The sequence below is a fragment of the Myripristis murdjan genome, chromosome 7, assembly GCF_902150065.1.
Source record: "Myripristis murdjan chromosome 7, fMyrMur1.1, whole genome shotgun sequence".
Lineage (NCBI taxonomy): Eukaryota > Metazoa > Chordata > Actinopteri > Holocentriformes > Holocentridae > Myripristis > Myripristis murdjan.
Genome location: NC_043986.1, coordinates 14,268,772 through 14,286,781, shown reverse-complemented (window position 1 = coordinate 14,286,781; position 18,010 = coordinate 14,268,772). Strand labels below are relative to the sequence as shown.

At 41.2% G+C, this 18,010-nt stretch overlaps 2 protein-coding genes across 2 annotated transcripts; one reads left to right on the top strand and one right to left on the bottom strand.

Moving 5' to 3' along the window:
* The first annotated feature begins 3,371 nt into the window (after nt 1-3,371).
* On the top strand, nt 3,372-5,018 carry wfdc2 (WAP four-disulfide core domain 2). The gene is made up of 4 exons (XM_030054865.1): nt 3,372-3,548; nt 3,819-3,965; nt 4,224-4,361; nt 4,558-5,018. Exons 1-4 carry the CDS (start codon nt 3,446-3,448, stop codon nt 4,689-4,691), a joined length of 522 nt encoding a protein of 173 aa, XP_029910725.1. The 5' UTR covers nt 3,372-3,445; the 3' UTR covers nt 4,692-5,018.
* A 1,959-nt stretch (nt 5,019-6,977) lies between these two features.
* pigt (phosphatidylinositol glycan anchor biosynthesis, class T) lies at nt 6,978-17,551 on the bottom strand. The gene is made up of 11 exons (XM_030056370.1): nt 17,081-17,551; nt 16,280-16,457; nt 15,028-15,155; nt 14,741-14,841; nt 14,379-14,553; nt 13,668-13,765; nt 12,945-13,101; nt 11,034-11,234; nt 9,520-9,685; nt 9,061-9,144; nt 6,978-8,388 (listed from the first exon to the last, which is right to left on the bottom strand). The coding sequence occupies exons 1-11, from the start codon at nt 17,493-17,495 to the stop codon at nt 8,139-8,141; spliced, it is 1,953 nt and encodes a 650-aa protein (XP_029912230.1). The 5' UTR covers nt 17,496-17,551; the 3' UTR covers nt 6,978-8,138.
* Nucleotides 17,552-18,010: the final 459 nt, after the last annotated feature.

The window sequence follows — 18,010 nt, the reverse complement described above, 5'->3', positions numbered from 1 at the left end:
CACTTTGCCTTTGATGGTGTCCTACCACAAGAGAGTTTACCAAGCATTTTAATTTGAGTGTTTTATTTTAGTTTGTTTCAGTCTTAGAAGGGGGTCTTTATAATGTATCCACAAAGATTCAGTATAAAGACAAGGGGGTGTAGTGGGAGATGTTCAGCCATTCTCATTGCTATGACAGAATATGCCACTAGGCGGATGTTGTTGGATAGGTCAGTGGGCAGGGAAGCAACCCTAACCCTAACCATTGTGGCCGTTCTTTGGAGAAGATTCATTATAAAGTTTGGATCAAAATGCACAGGTTCTCATCTTTCCCCAAAGCAGCAAACTGATCTGCTTCCTTTGAGCACCTTGTCACCCGGTGGGTGGCTGCATTTCATTGACCAGAACAAAATCAGGGTTCCAGTCATTGTGTTTTGTGATATTGTTGTCTGTGGGTTCATGTCGTGCCTAACAACGCCCCTTAGCTGTTCTAAAATCACTGTGAGCCATGGCCTCTTGTGGCTTATTGCTTTAGTATCCATAGATATTACCAAATTGACATGTATCCTCTGCTTCAGGTATAGCCTAAAGACACATAGTATATGCAGGGATTTTTAGTGTGTCCACAAAAATACATTATATAGACAATTATTTTAATTCAGAGAGCAGTCTCATATAATTCATTTTTGAATTTGGGATAACAACTTTAATTATAGATGCTGCAAATGAGGTTTTCCACAAGTCAGTGGCAGTCATTCATTATGTGGGCTGATTATTTGATATACTGTATCTATACCAATAAGTCACACATCAAAGTTTATTCTTGCAGCCAAAAAACATAACACCCTGATCATATTCTCCCACCATATTGATGTTGTTGTCCAGTGTGCCATCATCTAGTCAGTGAGTCATCTGCTGGATCACATGACTTCTCATTCATAACTCAATCAGCCCTTCATGTCTCTGAAGGTTTTCACACCCAAATGTAACCAACAAAGGGTTGAAAAACGCCAGAAGATCTATCAATCTCAGTTTCACACATATGGCTTGTTGAAACAAGCATTTCATTTTGACCATATGTTTTATGCAATATTTTCTAATTATCTTATCATATTGTGGCAGACAGTTCACATGAGTGATAGTGAGAAAATCCTCATGTTGTGCGCAAGCGGAGTTACAAGAAGGCTTTTGGCTTTTGAATAGGTGGCAAAATAAGGCGAGACATGTAAAGCAGTGAGGACCTTTGCTGATTTAGAGGACCAGTTGGAGAATTTTACCAGCATGTCTCTTGTATCAGAAACAGTGTATTCCTGGGAAAACAAACAAACAAACAAATAAACAAATGAATATAAATAAAGACTATTTTGATGGGACTGTGTTACATCATCAAAGTCTCAGTTCAACAGGAAAATAAGTTTTCTTTCTCATTCCATAATAATAACTTGAACTACCACTTGATGTCTTATGTCACCGTTCAGACTCTGAAGACACCGTGGTCAACAATACAGTCAAAAAATGTCCAAATAACTATAAATAAATAAATAAATAAACTCCTTTATCTTTCAAACCAAAAAGTTTCACTGCCCTGAATTAACTGCATGACTGAAATAAGATGAGGTTCTTCTATTGTGAGGCAGCAGCACCTGATTGCCAGAAGAGGATCTGATGTAACATTATTATATTTATACAACATTACATTTGTGATGAATACATCTAATACACTCCTGATCAAAATTTTAAGACCAGTTGAAAAATTGCAAGAATTTACATTTTGCACTGTTGGATCTTAAGAAGGTTCTAAGTAGAGCTTCAAAATGCAAAAAAAAAAAAAAAAGAAAAAGAAAGAAAGAAATGGGAGTGAGACAAAAAAAAATTGAGTAAGCAATTTATTGCAAACAACCATTAAACTGAAATAGGCTGTTCATCAGCTGATCAAAAGTTTAAGACCAAAAGCCCAAATCTTCGCAAAAATGTGGATTCAGTGTCATTTTCTGACAGGTATCCACACTGTCATGACCTCCTGATTGCAAAGGCCAAAAAGTTTTCTGTCTCTGAACGCGGTCAGATTGTTGAGCTGCATAAGCAAGGCCTCTCGCAGCGTGCCATTGCTGCTGAGGTTGGACGCAGGAAGACAGTCATTTTAAACTTCTTAAAAGATCCTGAGGGTTATGGAACAAAAATGTCCAGTGGTAGACCCAAAAAAATTTCACCGGCCCTGAGCCGGAGGATCCAATTGGCTGCCTGTCAAGACACGGGACGATCCTCAGCCCAAATTAAACTTGTCACTGGTGCCAACTGCAGTCCCATAACCATCAGACAGCGAGAGAAAGGTTTTAAGATGAAAAAACGTCTTCAAAGGCCTTGTCTCCTTCAACGGCACAAAATTGCCCGTTCGGAGTTTGCACGAGAGCACCAAACATGGGACACTGAAAGGTGGAAGAAAGTTTTATTCTCTGATGAGAAAAAATGTAACCTTGACGGTCCTGATGGCTTCCAACGTTACTGGCATGACAAGGAGATCCCACCTGAGATGTTTTCTACACGACACAGTGGAGGGGGTGCCATCATGATCTGGGGGGGCTTTTTCCTTCAATGGAACAATGGAGCTTCAGGTTGTGCAGAGGCATCAAACGGCAGCTAGCCATGTGGAGATGTTGCAGGGGGCATCCCTCATGACTGAAGGCCATCGTCTGTGTGGTAATGACTGGGTTTTTCAACAGGACAACGCTGCAGTTCACAATGCCCGCCTGACAAAGGACTTCTTCCAGAGAAATAACATCACTCTTTTGAACCATCCTATGTGTTCCCTGATCTAAATCCAATTGAGAACATTTGGGGTTGGTTGGCAAGGGAAGTTTACAAAAATGGACACCAGTTCCAGACAGTGGATGCCCTCCGTGAAGCCATCTTCACCACTTGGAGCAACATTCCCACTAGCCTCCTGGAAACACTAGCATCAAGCATGCTGAAATGAATTTTTGAGGTGATTACCAAGAATGGCGCAGCTTCTCATTACTGAGTCCTTTTTTTGAAAATTTTATTTTCTATTTTAGGTTTTTTTTTTTTTTTTGAGATATGGTCTTAAACTTTTGATCAGCTGATGAACAGCCTATTTCAGTTTAATGGTTGTTTGCAATAAATTGCTTACTCAATTTTTTTTTTTTTTTTTTTTTTTTTTTGTCTCACTCCAATTTCTTCTTTTTGCATTTTGAAGCTCTACTTAGAACCTTCTTAAGATCCAACAGTGCAAAATGTAAATTCTTGCAATTTTTCAACTGGTCTTAAAATTTTGATCAGGACATCTCAAGAACCTCAGCAGGACTCCCACGTGATCTTAACACCGAAGTGGGAAGGTAACCTGGGAGGCACCAGGACCCAGCATCCTCCGGTTCGCACCCCCTCACCCTACAGGTTGTGTTTGGGATCTTCGGTCCACACAAGTCCAGTCCTGTGTTCAGAGTTAACAATGGATGTACGTTCGTCGCTACCTTGGGCATTGTTTTTAGCACTTAGTGCATTTGTGAATTTGCATTTCGTTTTTGCTGCAGAAACCGGTGGAAATGCAACAGGTGGGTTTTATTTATCAGGATGACGTAGATGATTACTTTGCTTCTTAGGAATCCTAGGATTTTTGGCTGTTCTGCTTAGCTCATGGAATTTACTTTATAATTGGCTAGTTGTTTGTTTTCTGCACAGAAAAACTTAAAACTTTGCTTGAGTATTTTTTCCTTCCACGCCGACGTTCTGTTGCTCACCTTAATGAACATGGTGCAGGTTTTGACTTGATCAGTAAATTGCTGCTCTCCTCCCCTCTCTGCCTCACTCTGCCTCTCTGTCAGTCTCAGTTCTCCCTAAACCGGGCCACTGCCCACGGCGTCTGAATGTGGTGCCCTCACACAAGGGCTGTGAGTGTGATGAGCACTGTCCTGCAGACCACAAATGCTGTGTCTTTGACTGTGGAGCCGTGTGTGTCCCCCCTGCTTTCAGTAAGAGAGTAATGTTAAGTGAAATTTACAAAGTGATGGTAAATGCTTAGGGTATCCTCTGCTGCTCCTGTTTGCATGACTGATCTGAATTTTAAAATTAATCCTATAGGGGCTTCCTTGTAGAAAGTGCATTGAAGATCAGTATTAAAGGTCTATATGAGTCTAAAGTCCAGCGTCTGTTGATGTTTTTGCTTCAGCTCTGTATGTACAGTACACGTTGATCCCTCCTCATGGTGTTTTTGAACTCTTTCCCTGAAGCCAAACCAGGAGTGTGTCCACGCAGGCGCTGGGGCTTTGGGCTGTGTGCCGAATTCTGCTCAGATGACAGCGACTGCCCTGATGATAACAAGTGCTGCAGCAATGGATGTGGACATGAGTGCATGGCACCCTACACAGGTACACAGATTTGGGACAACGTGGGGAAAAAAGAAAAACTTAGCAATAATAGTCCTGTATTGTTTGCTATGACTGGGCAGTCTTTAACCCCTGGATCAAGTGTGTTGTTATTTCTCAGATGTCATGACTGAAATGAGCTCTGCTGTTTTGCATTAAGAGCTTGTGACTCATGTCCTCTCTCTGTTGGCTGTCTTAGTGAAGCGCGGGCGCTGCGCTCCACCGCAGGGGACGCCCATGTGTGCTGAGTACTGCTACCATGATGGTCAGTGTCCCGGGGAGCAGAAGTGCTGCAGGACAACCTGCGGCCACGCCTGCAGTGAGCCTTGCTGATTGGACAACCAGCGATGCTTCACTCTCATCTGCATCCTCCATTTGCTGATCCCAAGTGTGCACTTGTTTGTTTTTTTTAACATGATTAAATAGATAGGACTATTGAGCAGCGAGATAATGTTGATTAGTGTTGTACCTTTTGAGTCCATGGTGATGAGTGCACATTTAGGCACAACATGGGGGGAATTGGATCGCACAGTCAAAGACATTTTAAATTTTAATCCTTGAAAGGATGAGAAATGTACTGTACTTTGTATATTGGATGCCTGTAGGTTTTTGTGTTAACTTTGTATTTCAACTAATAAACGTCTCGGAAGCTTAGAAATATATTCTTGTGCATTTACAACCTTGTCGGTTGTAGGTCTGGAGTTTCACAGAGGTCTTTTTATGGGCTTTTTAGGCTGGAGGCTTCGCTGCAAAAACAATTTATGAAATATGCCAAGAATGGAAAGTGCTCACTGGCAGCAAACCAGATGCTGTTTTAAGATGTAGCCAAGAAAATCCGCTGCCTTAAGATTTCAGCATTGCTGCGCCACATCCCCACATCCTCACATACTCACATCCAACACTTCTTCTTTTATATTACAAATGTAGCAAATAAAGAGCAAATCCCACTTCGATGTGAATTATTGGAAACATAATTAACAATTTGAGGTACTGCATACATCCTGGAAATCATGTTGAAAACTGTGCTAGCAGCGTTATGTTCTCTGGTTTGCTGCTTGCCTGGAGAGAGAGCAGTTTGCGGCTAACCAGACATGGGCATCATTGATGTGGAATGCAATTTTTCCCCCTTTGTTTTTGTTCCACACTAGTGCCAAACATGTGCAGAGGGAGAAATTGCTGACTGGCCAAATACCGAGACTTGTGTGTTTGTTCTCCCTGAGCTTGCCAGAAGTGGGGCCAAGTTTGTTTACACGGAAAAGCAGGCACTCAGAGAGAAGTAATCGAGCTCCAGCTCTTCTGCAATTCAGAGCAATGTACACTATATTACCAAAAGTATTCGCTCACCCATTCAAATGATCAGAATCAGGTGTCCTAATCACTTGGCCTGGCCACAGGTGTATAAAATCAAGCACTCAGGCATGCAGACTGTGAAACAAGACATTTGTGAAAGAATGGGCCGCTCTCAGGAGCTCAGTGAATTCCAGCGTGGAGCTGTCATAGGATGCCACCTGTGCAACAAATCCAGTCGTGAAATTTCCTCGCTCCTAAATATTCCACAGTCAACTGTCAGCTCTATTATAACAAAATGGAAGCGTTTGGGAACAACAGCAACTCAGCCACGAAGTGGTAGGCCACGTAAAGTGACGGAGAGGGGTCAGCGGATGCTGAAGCGCATAGTGCAAAGAGGTCGCCGACTTTCTGCACAGTCAATTGCTACAGAGCTACAAACTTCATGTGACCTTCAGATTAGCCCAAGTACAGTACGCAGAGAGCTTCATGGAATGGGTTTCCATGGCCGAGCAGCTGCAGCCAAGCCACACATCACCAAGTGCAATGCAAAGCGTCGGATGCAATGGTGTAAAGCACGCCGCCACTGGCCTCTAGAGCAGTGGAGACGCGTTCTCTGGAGTGATGAATCACGCTTTTCCATCTGGCAATCTGATGGACGAGTCTGGGTTTGGAGGTTGCCAGGAGAACGGTACATTTCAGACTGCATTGTGCCGACTGTGAAATTTGGTGGAGGAGGAATTATGGTGTGGGGTTGTTTTTCAGGAGCTGGGCTTGGCCCCTTAGTTCCAGTGAAAGGAACTTTGAATGCTTCAGGATACCAAAACATTTTGGACAATTCCATGCTCCCAACCTTGTGGGAACAGTTTGGAGCGGGCCCCTTCCTCTTCCAACATGACTGTGCACCAGTGCACAAAGCAAGGTCCATAAAGACATGGATGACAGAGTCTGGTGTGGATGAACTTGACTGGCCTGCACAGAGTCCTGACCTGAACCCGATAGAACACCTTTGGGATGAATTAGAGCGGAGACTGAGAGCCAGGCCTTCTCGACCAACATCAGTGTGTGACCTCACCAATGCTCTTTTGGAAGAATGGTCAAAAATTCCTATAAACACTCTCCTCAACCTTGTGGACAGTCTTCCCAGAAGAGTTGAAGCTGTAATAGCTGCAAAAGGTGGACCGACATCATATTGAACTCTATGGGTTAGGAATGGGATGGCACTTCAGTTCATAGTATGAGTAAAGGCAGGTGAGCGAATACTTTTGGTAATATAGTGTACTTTCTTCCACACCTAATGATCCAGAGAAAACTACAGCAAAGGATGTTTATTTTTCCAGTCAATTTATTGAAAAGACAATAATGAATATTCCAGTTCACCTCACACTTCTTCACACATTCTCACTGCTCACTGTCTGAATAACAAGTCAAACAGAGTGGAGGTCTATGCATGAAGGCATAACAAGATAGTGTTATTCTTTGTAACAAGTTATAACGATACATGATGTCCTTAGCAATGTTTCTGGATATTAAATAACATTTAAAAATGCGAGAATTTCCTATAGCGCATGGCCAAACTGCATTTAGCTAATGAGGAAGTGAGCAAAAATTAAAGGCAATTTATTATGGTGAGAACTTCATTACTGCATTTGACATTCAAGCCTGCATTCAATAAGTTTGAGTGCAAAATAAATTAAGTGTAAGAGGTTAACAGGTGATTTGTTCGTATTTTTCCCCCACAGAACAGGAAATTCCAGCAAAGTGTCGCTCAAATATGTGTACCAAACTCTAAAAGCCAATTTCCCTAAAATGACTAATTAGCTGTACTTTTGGAAAAACAAAACCAACAGAATGTTAACTTCTGTGGAAGACAAAAAATTGTTATCAGTATTTTCCCTTGTCAGATAATACACATGTATTGGCAAATACTGTGTAGTGTACGGCTCACTGCACTGTGATGACAGCTAGTCCTCCACACTCCTAGTTGATGGGCAGTTTAAGCTCAAGCCCCAGGTTTTAAAACACTTTGTCTGAGAAAATATCACTGTCACCTTTTTGGAAAACTAATTTTATCAGACTTATTACAGCAACACACTGCTTCCAGGAGAATTGTAATCATTATCATGATGCAGATTTATGGCTCCAAATGTCAAAAAAAGTGAGCAACATCCACAAAAGAAACAAAAACACTGAAGCAGTTACCACTGCAACATACAGCACAGCTTTGGTTCTTTCTACTTGACAATAACAAAGTCCTTACTTTCCAGTCGAGTAGAAAAAAAAAACATTTTTTTGCCCTTGGAGAGCAGGAAATTGCCCTAAATCCTTTTAAGTCCCCCCCAAAAAACGTTTTCCTTTTAAAAACAAAACCCTTCAAGTTGATCGTTCAAAAAGAAAAAACATCTGTACCAGTGCTTTAAACTGCTCTTCCCTGAAAGTCACATATTTACCAGTGGTTTCACCAAAACTTTCATCAGTCCTTAGTGTCCAGGCTCAGAGTGGTGGCACTCCCCTCATCTTACGGATGATGTTGGCTAACCGTTTGGCCAGGCCTGGACTGGGCTCCTCTACCTGGAATGTGCGGGTCAGCAGGTTGTAGAGAGAGCCGTATCCCACGGCAACCACAGTGCAGGTCAGGCAGATGACGTTGTAGGGCATGCTGAAGTCTGGGGTGGGCAGGTTGACCAGCAGAGGCTCGGTGTAGATCCGCACAAAGTAACTTGACTCCTCTTTGGATGGGAAGCTGAGGGGAGACAAGATGGAGGACACACTTGGCAAGGATGTTTTGAGGGTTTAAAGGAACAGCTTACCCAAAATGCCAAAAAGCCTTTCCGCCCACTTATCCCTAATGCAGTCTACCCATCCAGATAATTTCCTTGTGGGATGGTGAGGTTTCCAGTCTGCCACAATCTTTCCTGTGTTCCTTCACGCCAGGATAACTGGGCTGGATGGGTTTTGTTTGTGGAACTCAAACCATAAAAAAATGAATGGGAAAAATGTATCTATCTGCTCGCCAAAAAGTATGCATTTGAGGCAGATACATATCTAGTTGTGTTCCCTGGCAGGAAATTGCTCCCACAAAACCCTCCCAAGGCCTGTGGATTACGCTAGGTATCCATGTCATTGTTTTTGGAAAGAGCGGTTCCTGTTGGGTTTTTCAAATACCTTTTTTGACGGTTTTAACTACACAGACAAATACCCTTCCACTTGTCCAGCCCTACTGATTTAGGGCGCTGGAAGAGAGGAACTATACGCAACTCTATTTTTTTTTTATTTTTTTTTTTTAGATTAACTGTTCTTTAAAATTCATTCCATTTTTCCACAGGAATGCTTTCATCAACCCTGAATCAAGCAACACCTGTATGAGTGGACACGACAGACCAAAAACAAAATGAAAACCCTATTGCATACTCACAAGCTGCTGAAAAGTGGACGTTCCTGGGTGCTATTTGTATCCATGGCAACAACACTTGGCACAAGAGCGCTGACAACTGAAGACCTGAGAGTGAAATTGACAGATTTAAATCATTCCTGAAGTCAGAATGGAAATAAAAATGACTTTTTTCCAACCTTTTCCAACAGGTATTTCACCATATCATAAGATGCACCTTGCAATATAACATTTTTATCCACTCAGAGCTTTACATCAAAATCACATTACTTGTACTTCCCGGGAGATGGGTGTATTTTGGTGGTGACTTCATGGTGTACCAGAGGGTGTGCATACAAATTCCAACCACTATCACCATCACAGATTTCATAATCAAACATAAAATGTGTTCACTGCACTGAAATTGAGGTAAGCACTTATATGAAACCATTTTTTTTTTTTTTGCCTTTCAGCAATCTTTTTGAAAATGACCACAGATCTTACCCAACATAAAACCCGTGGTTGGGATCAGGGGTGTATTCAGTCCACTTGAGCAGAGCCCTCTCAAACTGCACGGTGACCTCGGTGACGGAGTTGGGAGGAAGCTGGACCAACATCTCCAGCAGGTGGGGCCTCACACGGTCCTTAGACGGCTGGTAGTGGATGTAACCTGGCCCAAGACATTCCCAAAGACATGAGAGGCTTCACAAGGCCAGGGAGATGCACCCATCTGTCAGCTTTACAAATCAATATCCACATTGGACAAATATTATTTTCATTGCTGATATTTGGACAATTGTGGAATTGACATTTATAGAACCTCTTTTTCTTTTTTTCTGTGTGTCACTTAATACAACTAACTGTATACAACAAATTAAACTGAATATGATGTTTTTTTTGGAGAAAAAAAAACTTAAGATAGAAGTGTAATCCCTTTTGCATCAGTATTTATACTACAGTTCTTACAGATATGCATCACTATCAGTCAGTATCAATAGGAAGATACTGAAAATCTGTTTAAAAAAAAAAACAAACAAACGTGGCGCATCCCTATTTATTTCATCTATGCTATTCTACAACCTTTTGTACAGTAATTTTGATGAAAGTGTTCTGCATAGATATAATAAATAATAATAATAATAATAATAATAATAATAATGACAACAATGATAAATGCTTCAGCAAATCATAACATATTTAGAAGTCCTTCCATGAGATGCACCAATATGATGCACACCTCCAGCCAGGGGAACAAAAAATTAAAAAACAAAACAAACAACCATCAAGATTAAATGTATAACTCATGTACTCCTCCTTGTGGTGAAACACAACATCTGCGCTGAGATAAGATGAAACCTGAATGATCCCTGCAGGATCTATGATGAAGGTGTCCTGCCACAGATATTCATGTTTAATTAAAATGGCAGAGAGGTCTGATTTTGGACAGCGGGAGGCCATGACTCTATGAGATGACATGAATACACAGTGATGGAAATATTATTATATTAATAGAGTATAATTTCCACCGAATCCTACAAATTGTGATATTTTCATTGGTGCACAGGCATTCCAATGTTAAAGCAGATTTTACTGTGATTTTACTTTAACAGCAGTTTAATTCTGAATTTAAAATTTAGATTTAGAACAAACTAAAAAAAAATCTTCTAACATTGGCTGTAGTAAATTAAATTTCGGGAAAAGCTGATAACTCATTTTCCAAGTTCACTTAAAAAGAAGTAATAAAAATAATTAATATCAATTACGGTGTTAGCTTTGGTTTTTCACATTCAGTGGATCAAGTTCATGATTCATTACCAAGTAAAAATGGAGTTCAAATTAAAAAGGAAGCATTCTGAAGTGTTATCATCTCAAAAAGTATTTGCGTTACACCAGGTGACCCTGATTTATCTGACAAAGATAAATTTAACCAGCATTTTGCACTTTTGTGGGTGTTAATTTGAGGAACTGAGTGCATGTGTGTATGTGCAAATATTCTGGCAGCTTTCTAGGCGACTCACTGGGTTTGTTGTCCTTTCCCTTGCTGGTGACGGTGAGGGTGTGGATGTAGAGGCGCAGGTACCAGGGCACGGTGTCCAGCAGCAGCACAGGGAAGGCCCTGTAGGGGTGGTGGTTGTACATCAGGGTGTGAATCTCTCCTGTCTGGAGCCCATAACCAGCCACGTAACGCTCGCCGTGGAGAAGGGGGCGCATCATGTCGCCTGTTGTCAGGCGAAAAGAGCTGGTTTCAGGTCAAACTGATTTACACACATAACTCTGTAAACCTGAGCATCATTTGCAAACTACAGTGCTAGTAGCTGATATCACTAGTTTGTGATTTTTTTTTGTCCAAAGTTTTGCCATTTAGTCCGAGAACTGTTGAGATAAGTAAGCCTGCTAATTATAGCAAACATCCAATATATCTGTATCACTGCAGAGTACAGTAATAATCACAGAATTTTTTCCTTTAAATTTTTGACTGCAGTGAAAGAAGTAATATATAATTTGGAAAGCACAGTGATAATCATGCTGCTTTGTAATTTGCTTTTTTGGCCTGAGAGATGTATTTCAACGACAGTCACTCATTCGTCACACCGTCCTCGATTTGCTGAGCAACTGAAAATGCTTGGGATTGTCTTGAAATGCCAGCGGGTGTTTTTGTTCTACAGTGATCCAGAAACTGTTCTAAAAGCCAGAAACTGCAGCAGTTGGCAAAGTAGTCACTGAGTCATTCATATTGCTGTGGCTGTATGTGCTCCCTGTGCTGTTTGTCCCTTTTCCTCTCCTGCTCTCTCTGTAGCTCCGCCCAGGCATGAACATCTAACAGCTCATCGAGGTACACCTGGCCCTGGGAATGAGGTGCTTAAAAGCTCTGCAGTCTGCAGCAGAAAGGAGAGGCTTCTCGCTTGGACTGCTGGTCTTGCTGCCTCTCAGCCGGGGAGTTTTGTGTCTTTGGTTTAGTGTTGTATGTCTTGGGTTGGATTTTTTTTTAAGGCAGTGGTTCCTAAATCAGTCCTCAAGGCCCCCCTGTCCTGCAGGATTGTGTCCAGCTCAACTCTTGCACACCTGACCCAATGAAGGCCCGTGCACCTTCATGCATGTCCTGTTCAGGTAGATCTGTTTCAACCAATCAGCATTAAGCCTTAAATGGATCAGCTGTGAAACGGTAGAGCTGAAACAAAAACATGCAGGGCAGGGACTGGGTTGGAAACCACGGTGTTGTTACAGTTTTACTTTGGGTCCCTAGTGGAGTGCTTTTAGCCCCGTAGGGCTGCACTGCAAAAAGTCAAAATCTTACCAAGAGTATTTGTCTTATTTCAAGTCAAAATGTCTTATTTCTAGTCAAAGTATCTCATTACACTTAAAATAAGACATGATCAGCCCAGAAATAACTTGTCTTTAGACAATTTTCACTTGTTTCAAGTGAAACTTTACTTGAAACAAGTTAAAATTAGCTTGAAACAAGAAACAAATTCTGCCAATGGAACAAGCAAATTTTTACTTGTGACACAAGTGAACAAGCAAATTTTTACTTGTGACACAAGTGAACAAGTAAAAATTAGCTTGTTCCACTGGCAGAATATGTTTCTTGTTTCAAGCTAATTTTAACTTGTTTCAAGTAAATTTTCACTTGAAACAGGTGAAAATTGTCTAAAGACAAGTTATTTCTGGGCTGATCATGTCTTATTTTAAGTGTAATGAGATATTTTGACTAGAAATAAGACATTTTGACTTGAAATAAGACAAATAATCTTGGTAAGATTTGATTTTTTGCAGTGTGCCTAAGGGTGGGGCGCAACAATATTGATCAACAACCCTATCAAACTCCTGCTGATATAATCTGATCATTTTGTTATGATGTCTCATTGCATCTTAAATACAGATCATGTATACCACACAAAGCTGTGTCATACTCTGTAAGTGGCACTCACCATCACTGGATTTCCAGCGCAGCAGCATGTTGAGGGAGCGCATCGAGCCAAAGGTGGCTTGTTGGGTCAAATCATAGACGGAGTAGGTTCTTCTGTCCCCCAAAACCACTGCCTGGCTCAGCAGGGGAGTGGCCGGGCTCAGCTCAAACTGCTCGCCCTGCAAGAAGACAACAACATTCTCTCTTTGGATACAGCCTGAGGAAGAGCTCCAGCTTGAAATACACCACCTGTATAGTCTCCAATTTCAACATCTGATTAGCATTTTTGGCCTTTTAGAAGCCCCTTTTCTCACCACAAAATCTTTCTCCATCAGACCTGCTGCAGGTTTCAATAAATATTGAAGCTGATGCTGTACAGATAATATCCAAATGCTGAATCCATTATATCTGCTTTAAAATCTTTTGAGCGTTTCTGTTCTCTTGGACACCATGGACTAGAGAATGACAAGAAAATATACAGACAAGATGACATTTACGACTTTAATACGTAAGACTGGAACCTACAAAATAACAACAGTCTGCTGAGCCACCTGCAACCCACCTTCAAATTGCATTGATTTCATAGCACAGCTAGAATCTCCTACATTTATTTCTGAGTTTTTTTTTTTTTTTTTTTTTTTAATTAAGGCAAATGTATGTCCTTTTCATGGGGTGAAATAACCACACAGACAATCAGTCAGACCAGATGACCGCACAGTATGAGGGAGAGCGGATTAAGTCAAACCTGGGGGTTGTCTGTAACATCGATGTAGATTTTACTAGAGGAAGCCAGTGGACAGGCTTCTGTCAGGGTCCGAGAGAACATCTTGAACAGAGACCACTCTGCAGGGGCAAACAGAGTCACAGAGGCAGAGAGTGTGTCATCAAGCTTTTTTCCCCCCAAAACTTCTCTCACACATGCAAGCAGGCAGTGTATGTGCATCCAAAAGGTGCCAGGTGTGTTGGCATAAAAGGAGAAAAAATACCTGAAAAGAGATGCCCTGCAACACTGGATCGATGCTCCCAAATTATTTATTAATCACAGATGCGATGTTTTGACATTCATCAGGTAAGTCTGATGAAAACATTTGTCCAAATGTCATAGCATTTTGTGATTAATAAATAATTTGGGAGCATTGATCTAGTGTGAAGGCATCTTTTACTGAGAACTGTTACTCCGCAAACACAGCCAAATGAAATCAATGATGTTGAATATTGTAATAATGAAACTTGAAGCTATGGGAGATGAAGCTTTAAAGGATAATTCTAGTCATTTTCACAGCTATTTCAAAGACAATGTGTATCTGAACAAAGTGCGTAAGCTCTACAGTGAAGTAAGTGACAAGCTTTTGTACACAATAAATTGTCGTACTGGCAAAGACTAGGAAAATAAGACCCAGGTTGAAAACAACTATAAATAATTATCCTTTCACAACCTGCCAGTGTTTTTCCTCACCTCGTTTGCCCTGTCCGGAGGAGTGCAGATCAAACACCACGTTCAGAGTCTGTCTCAGCTCCCATGATGTGGATTTGCACTGCCAGTCCTGACACACGGGTCTGATGTGCACCGCCTGGGAGTGGAAACTGCTGTGGAAGAGTTTCTCTGACTTCATCAGGACAGCCAGACCAGCCTAAAAGTGTAAGAAGGCCACATGAACAACATTGATTAAGAGAATGTGCATGCTTATTAAAGAAATGCAAAAATAAATGTGATTATCAAAGGTGTTTCTGCTGTATTTGATAGAGTTGATATTTGATAGTGGTAAGAAAAGACACAAATGCTACAAATTACATGCCTAAGCCCAGGGAAATACACACCTTGGAGCCACATGGCAAGAGTTTCTTCCAGGGTGTCAGATTTTCAGTGCAAACAATCTCACGTGGCAGGGTGGCATAGCGAAGGAAGCGGTGGTCGGTCACTTCATGGAAAACACAAAACAATCCATCAATGTGTAAAGCAAAGCAACCTTGACATTATCAATAGCACCTCCAGGATGCAGCAAGCTTTAACAAAAGTTAATTACTAGAAAATCTTATGAAATGCTCTACCCTCAAAAAGAGATTCTGAAAATGTGAGCATTGAATAAAGGTGGATCAAACCTTACCGTTGCCTATACCCAGTGGTTTGAAGGAGGCGCTGGGCTGAACTGTGTTGGTGGAATCGATGAAGTTGAGAGAGGCACAGAAGATCCCTGACAAAACGTTTGTCAGCTCTTTCCATGTGCCATCCACACTAAATAAAGCACAGAAACATTTCAAAAGGACATTGAAATGCAAGGCATGTGGCTACTTTGCCGTTCGGTTACAGGAAAATACTAGGAGCTTGCAGGTTGCATTCAAGCTCCATTTGGGATAAATAGTTTGGCCTAATTCATCTCTTCACTTGAACTTGTAGGAAATAGAGATGGGAAATAAGCCTTTCAGAATCTTTTCATGCCCTCATAATGTAGAAAGGGAGGGATTTAACCCCAATGACCAAAACACATCTTTTCAATTTAAAAACAGATGTTCAAGATCTGTTGCCACATTATCTCAGTTACTGCATCAGTTTAAAATGAAACCGTTGCTTCCCTTTTTGTTTTATATTCATGTTTATAACACAGACATATAACATGTCTTTTAGCTGCAATGCATTACAGACTACTGAGGCTACAGTCAGCGGAGACTTTACAGTGTTTTTTTCACCTTGCATGGCTGTTGAACACTAACGTAAAACTGTGAATCAAAAGAGAAGCCCTTGCTCTTTGATATTTCTCCAACCAAACTCCACTGTAGCTGATTTGGAAATATCTTAGCTTGATATAAAGCTTGGCTACATTTGGCACGTAATCCACAGGAATTAAAAACACACAGCACTGCCAATATATATATATATATATATATATATATATATATACCTCCTCACAGCAGAGCTCAACCGGTTGCTAGTGGGCGGTTGACTAGTTTTTCTGTCCTTTTCTACCAGAGCCCCACATCAGTGTTTTATAAAAAAAAAAAAAAATAATAATCAGCAAGACCAACTTGAAATGAGTGTGAACAATATCAGATGATCTCATATCAGATTTGCTGATTTTTTTATTTTTTTTTTTTTTGCATGGAAAGATTATGAACTCTTACACAAGTTTTGTCAATCTCAATTTGGTATTTCCAGGATGTAAGCCAACCCAGACTATCCCAACTTTTGCCGAATGGAAAACCAAAGAAAAGGCAAGTAGAGACAAGAGGCGGGTAGAGACAATGCCATGAAATAGAAAAGGGGCTTAAAGCTCTCGCTCTGGTTGCAGGCCATCCATTCAACCTGTGAAGCTCAGATATATATATGTGAGCTTCACATATATATATGGACTCAGGACTCACTCAGTGACAGTGTCCTGGAACCAGACCCAGAGTTCAGCCCCGGGTGGTGAAGGCAGGAAGGGCTGCCCCCACTGCATGGTCCTCCAGTAGCCCTGAGTGAAGGAGATGTGGAGCTCTCTCACCGAGAACTTGGAGATGACCTGGCCCAGAGACTTGGGGAACAGCCGGTAGTGGGAGACTGGGAAACAAAATCAAACAACACATATTAACATACGTTGTTTAACATTTGGGATGGGAGGGGTTCTTGTAAATGTCCTTCTGCAGGAACACAGTAATGGTCAATTTTAATGCTTTTTCCCCTTTATATTGATGTAATTTGATCATTTTGAGATTGATGTACTCAACTGCACAAAATTGCGCAAGTTAGTTTTTTTTTTTTTTTTGATTTTCTTGTTTCTGCCTATTGTACACCTCAATGTGGTATTTGCAGAAAGCCTTGCTCTCAACTGGCCGCCCCCTGGTTAAAGAAGGTTTCTATATATTGACAGCATGGTGAGCAAAACTAAAATTTAAAGATGCAGATTTGTATTCGCAACAAATTCTGGAATTAATGGGCTTTGTGCTTAATTGGCCCAGTGTTCATGTCAATGTAAGACACACTTTAAATCTGTACAATCATCAGCACATGCGTGTTTAATACGGATATGCCTGCTTTCAGTTGCAAACATATATCAAACAATTAAAGTTTCACTGAGGTAAACATCTGCAAGAGACACCTGGCCATTTTGACACTACACCTTATTTTTTGACATTATACTGTGTATGAAGTCATGTTTAGCCAGCAGTAGCCTGGTAGCTCACCTTTCTTTCCTCCCATGAAGTCTGTGTCCCACACGGTGCGGAACTGGAAGCTAGCATAAATATCGCCTGAATGCAGCGGCCTGATAACCAACTCCTCCTGAAAATCATCTTCAGGTTGGGAAGGGGTGACCACAGTTTCAGGAGCAGAGGAGGTCTGGCTGTCGCTCGGAGCATCTCCAGGAGCCGCTTCCTCCACCTCGGTCGCTTCCCATCGCCTGTCCTCCTCTTCGGGCGGCTGCCGCCTTGTCTCGGCGGCTGCTGGAGGCTCGCCTGCAGCCGCAGTTTGCTGGCTGCTGGCCGCAGAGGGACCGGTGTCAGTGAGTCGGGTCGTCTCTTGAACGTCTGCAACAATAAACACTGACAAACTCCAGAGAATAAGCACTAGAGCCGGGAAGTGGCACCTGTGCGCTGCCATTTTTCTTTATCTCACGGCGCCAGTCCACTTCCGTGTTGTGGCGTCACACGTCAACCAGCCAATGGGCTTCTTCTGTGCGGAGAATCGTCGCACTGAGATGAATCTGCTTTGTTTTCAGTCAAAGATATATATATATATATATATATATATATATATATATATATATATATATATATATATATATATATATATAGTTTAGAGGCCAGCTTTTAATATGAAAGCGGCATAGTATTATTTAGTGACGTTTTACTATATAGTGACGTTTTCGTTGCACTGGGCTGGATTTCATTTAGGACATGATTTATATGCTTACTGAGGCCACTTGTCCTCAAATAACTGGATAATGTTTTTTTATTTATTTATTTATTTTAACAAAGAAGCGTATTGGTATCACAGAGACGTGGGGGAAAAAAAATCTAAAATAAGAGGGGAGCATTATTGCCCAAAAAATAATAGTCCAGCACCATACAAGCTGCATTTTATTATTGGCTATTACTGAGCTTATCTTCATTTTT

Coding starts and splice junctions, on each gene's coding strand:
- wfdc2 (XM_030054865.1), top strand. CDS start 3,446: ATGGATGTACGTTCGTCGCTACCTTGGGCATTGTTTTTAGCACTTAGT. Junction 3,966..4,223: donor GTGTGTCCCCCCTGCTTTCA/GTAAGAGAGTAA, acceptor CTTTCCCTGAAG/CCAAACCAGGAGTGTGTCCA. Junction 4,362..4,557: donor GTGCATGGCACCCTACACAG/GTACACAGATTT, acceptor TGGCTGTCTTAG/TGAAGCGCGGGCGCTGCGCT.
- pigt (XM_030056370.1), bottom strand. CDS start 17,495: ATGGCAGCGCACAGGTGCCACTTCCCGGCTCTAGTGCTTATTCTCTGG. Junction 15,156..16,279: donor TTCCAGGACACTGTCACTGA/GTGAGTCCTGAG, acceptor TGCTTTATTTAG/TGTGGATGGCACATGGAAAG. Junction 8,389..9,060: donor CGTCCACTTTTCAGCAGCTT/GTGAGTATGCAA, acceptor GTCTCCCCTCAG/CTTCCCATCCAAAGAGGAGT.